Source organism: Saccostrea cucullata, unplaced genomic scaffold (assembly GCF_032062105.1).
Source record: "Saccostrea cucullata isolate Sc308-1 unplaced genomic scaffold, CSIRO_AGI_Scuc_v1 ctg5392, whole genome shotgun sequence".
Taxonomy (NCBI): domain Eukaryota; kingdom Metazoa; phylum Mollusca; class Bivalvia; order Ostreida; family Ostreidae; genus Saccostrea; species Saccostrea cuccullata.
In genome coordinates this window covers 40643-44457 of record NW_026930926.1, presented here as the reverse complement: position 1 = coordinate 44457, position 3815 = coordinate 40643, and the positions used below count along the sequence as shown (strand labels likewise).

The 3815-nt window shown below is 32.2% G+C and overlaps 1 protein-coding gene across 1 annotated transcript; it reads right to left on the bottom strand.

Moving 5' to 3' along the window:
• Positions 1 to 206: 206 nt before the first annotated feature.
• Positions 207 to 3018, bottom strand: LOC134230619 (uncharacterized). Its single transcript, XM_062712457.1, has 4 exons — positions 3010 to 3018; positions 1941 to 2198; positions 1404 to 1563; positions 207 to 518 (listed from the first exon to the last, which is right to left on the bottom strand). Exons 1-4 carry the CDS (start codon positions 3016 to 3018, stop codon positions 346 to 348), a joined length of 600 nt encoding a protein of 199 aa, XP_062568441.1. The 3' UTR covers positions 207 to 345.
• Between the last annotated feature and the right edge of the window lie 797 nt (positions 3019 to 3815).

Sequence of the window (3815 nt, the reverse complement as noted above, 5' to 3'; positions counted from 1 at the left end):
GACAAAAAGAATGAAACTTGTAAAGAGCAAACCATATATCTGACTAAATGCATTACATGTATTCAGAAATCTTTGTATTGCAAAAGCAATAGAATATACATATAAATTATTATTTGACAGAGTTATTGGACAAAAAAATAATAAAAGCGAAAGGCAGAATAAAATATATTTATTTTTCAAAGTTCATCAGTTTCTAGACAATGGACTTCAATTCAGACACTTTTAAAAGCATAATGTTTAAGAACCAAATGAATAGAAATGCCTATTGCAGAAATGCACAATAACAACAAATCAAAACTTTGCAAAAAGGCCAATAATGAAATTAAAGATCTAAATAGAATGAGTTTATCCACTTTCTGTTATGTTTTCCGAACGAATAATATCCAAGATTTGTTTGGTGTTTTGCCTGATTTGTTCAATTGTTGGGTGTACCTTCGCTACCGCGTCGATGACGTCACATCCTTTGATCACGTGGGGAGTTTTCATGTTGAATTCCTGTTCAGTTATTACTCTTATTCCTAAAACAAGAAAAGGAAACTGATCATATTATCACGAATATTCTTCATGTGTTGTTGATATAAATTAATTGTAAGAAGCATTAAGAACCCTGTTATTAATATATTATATTGAATGGTTGAAAAAATACGCAATTGCCCCCAAACAAATATATGTTTTTTTTTTTAATTAAAAATGGTCATCTTGGGACATGACATAGTCCGACCAGAAAGAGGTAGGGCTCCAGTGGCCAAAATCGACCCCATTAACAACAATTTTTTAGGTAGTCCAAGAAATCGACTTTATTTATTTTTAATATTTCACCATCATTGTTTTCCATAATAAATACAAACTTCAGAAAATTGATTACTTATAACCCCATTTGAAAACTTGACTAGATTTCTGATATATGTTTGTGTGCTTTAAGTGTAAGGTTGATAATTTAGTATCCCGGTGCACTGCGACAAAATGTAAGATTAAATCTTTATTGAAAATTAATTTTTATCAAGGTTTTTATATGTCGAAATGAATAAATCATAAGATATGATTCAGTACTGTTCAGTCCTGATTCTTTTACTTAGTTGGAAAAAAACACATAACTAAGACATCTTGAGGATGTAAATTTCGTTAATTTCCCAGTGTACAATTTTTCACAGATTACGACAAAGCACTTCTTCATCCATGAAATCAAATTTCAACGAACCAATATTATTTCTCAAACCACAAATATTTGACACAACGTGCAATTGTATTTATATTGATATATTTTAGGGACATCAGACTTCTAGCTTACAGTAGATAAAATATTCGTATTTCCAGAAACTGTTATCTCAAAAATTATTGAACAAAAAGCTTGGGGTTGTGTCATGTGCAGATGTTGATGGGACCTTGAAATAAAGGTAATATACCATTATTAGAATTCAGATCGTTGAAAAGTTTAATTCCAAAGTCTGGATCAACAAACAGCGCCTTCATCTCGTCCAGACTTATGAGATTGTCCCCATTCTGATCATATGTGCGGAAGTTACACTGATTGGCTACAATCCAAACGACGTAACGTCCGGTATGCTTTTCAATTTTGAAAAAAAAGAATATGTCACAAATTAGTAGAGGTTAAATCAGTCAGAATTGTTATAACAATGAAACTCTCATAATTGTAAGAGTTCATATCTATAATAAATTGCTATTTTCTGCTTGTAAATACCGGTATTGTTGCACAAAAAGAAAAGATTTGTATTACCAAAATACAAATTAAGTAAAATTAAGTACTTTATTTATGCACGTGATATATTTAAAATTGAAGAAAACCTGCTTTTCGAAAAAATCCACATATGTGTCTACTGATTTTCAAAGTTTAACGAAACTGAAAAAGAAAGAAAAGGGATACTTTTTTGAAAATACATAGATATTAAGCATTAAAAAGACGTAGCAGATATTTCACTTACCTTATTCTCACCGGTTGACCTTTTGAACTCCTTGTTAAAGCTGAATCCGACACCCCATTCGCCATCAGAGTTAACATTGGCAGACACTGAAACACTGGAACTGGTATCCTTATGTTGAATTTTGTGTTCCAATGTTGCCCCTACCTCAAATATACCACTTTGGTCTACATTCAGGTTTACGCCAACAAGGGATTCAGAATTCTGAGAGTGGACCAGTGCCGCCAAAGTTGCGTAAACAAAGATGAAGTTTAATTTTCCCTTTAAATAAACGTCAAAAATATCTTAATAAAATGACTTAGCGCTTTCAGTAAGGAAGGATTCTTGATTGGTTTCTGACTAGATGAAATATTCAAAGTACATTTGCTTATTGTCATCTCCCTCGGGAGATGACACATTAAGATTGTATGCCGGAAGTGAAGTCCTAGTGTAAGCCTCCATTAATTCTTCGAGAATCCTCGATGTTTTATATCTCAAGTGAGAATCTACACAAGGAGTTCCTAACAGTAATATGATATGATGAAACTGGTTTTCTTTTATAGCGTGTTTAGGCCTATTTGAAAGCCAAGGAAAATTTAGAAAAGAAGTTGCTTATTGTAATCTCTCAAGAGATGACACATTAAAGTTTGATTTCCTGATGTGAAGTCCCAGTGTAATTTTTTCAAATTTTAAAAACGCTATATTCAAAAAGTGCGAGGCCACCCGAAGATCACCGACTGCTCAGTTTTTCTAAATATAGAGATGTCAACAACGAGCGATCAGCCTTATTATTGATAAAGAAAACAAGCTGCAAAGAAATCATACAGAGACCAACACACACAATTGCCTGAATAATGGTGTTTTCCAAAATATACACTGTATGTTTTTATATGTAAATTCTTCTTGGCTATTACCTAAATGATGACCATAACTCGATAGAATCTTCTAACTAGGTCAGCGCGTGTGTAAAGATCCTCTGCAGCCGAGGCGTGGATCCAAGAATTGAAAAACAACATCAAATAAAAACATTCACATAAGTAATCGCATTACTGACTAATAGGAATTGATGGTGAAAACTTCAATTTTTTGGTACATTAGTCATTCTATAATGCGGTGTCATTTTTTTTGAAATACTTTGTAATACAATCAAATTCATTGAGAAATTAAAAGCACAAGTTATAAGCGGATACATTAATGTCTATAAAAAAAAATTGAATGAAAGATCACAAAGAATGATTATGAGTATTTTCTTGCATGTATTATCTATTCTTTTTAAAGATTTATCATGATGAAAGAACTTGCAATCATTTTCTTTATGCAGTTTTAATTGCATAAATGTCAAAAACATCTTTAATTCACCCCTCCTATATTATTGAAATGAAGACCAAATTATAATACATAATAGTTTACATGTTTAGTATGCAGATAAAGTTTACTAAAACACAAAAAAATATACGCACTGCATGTGAATTTGGACGGCCACTAATGGCACAATACTGTATATTACGAAAACAGCCGTAAGTTCGGGGTTGGCAAATGAGAACTTTACTCTGATATTTTGTAAATGCTTGATTTTAGCTGATAGCATTTAAATGTTATTACTTACTTATGCTTCAAAGCATGTGAACGTTGGGTAGGGGCCCAAAGCCACACAAAAAATGATTTAATTAAATATTATGTATATTTTGGACCAAAAAAAACTGTGAGTCTGGGCACGGTACCCTCTAAATCCACCAGTGCTGTATAGTACCCCTGGTAATAGTAAACTTTTTGATGTAAGTTTAGTTCATCTCCCCCTTTAAAACCGAAGGGGTTTGACGACCATATCACTTTAAGGAATGGAAATTTAGTTAACGTGAAATGTTTGGAAAGGGTTTGGAGTTGATTAAGTTAGCGCTT

Excerpts from the sequence above, each read along its gene's own strand:
- LOC134230619 (XM_062712457.1), bottom strand. Across the intron at positions 1,564-1,940 it reads GGTCAACCGGTGAGAATAAG|CATACCGGACGTTACGTCGT; the intron begins GTAAGTGAAATA and ends AAAATTGAAAAG. Across the intron at positions 519-1,403 it reads CGATCTGAATTCTAATAATG|GAATAAGAGTAATAACTGAA; the intron begins GTATATTACCTT and ends TTCTTGTTTTAG.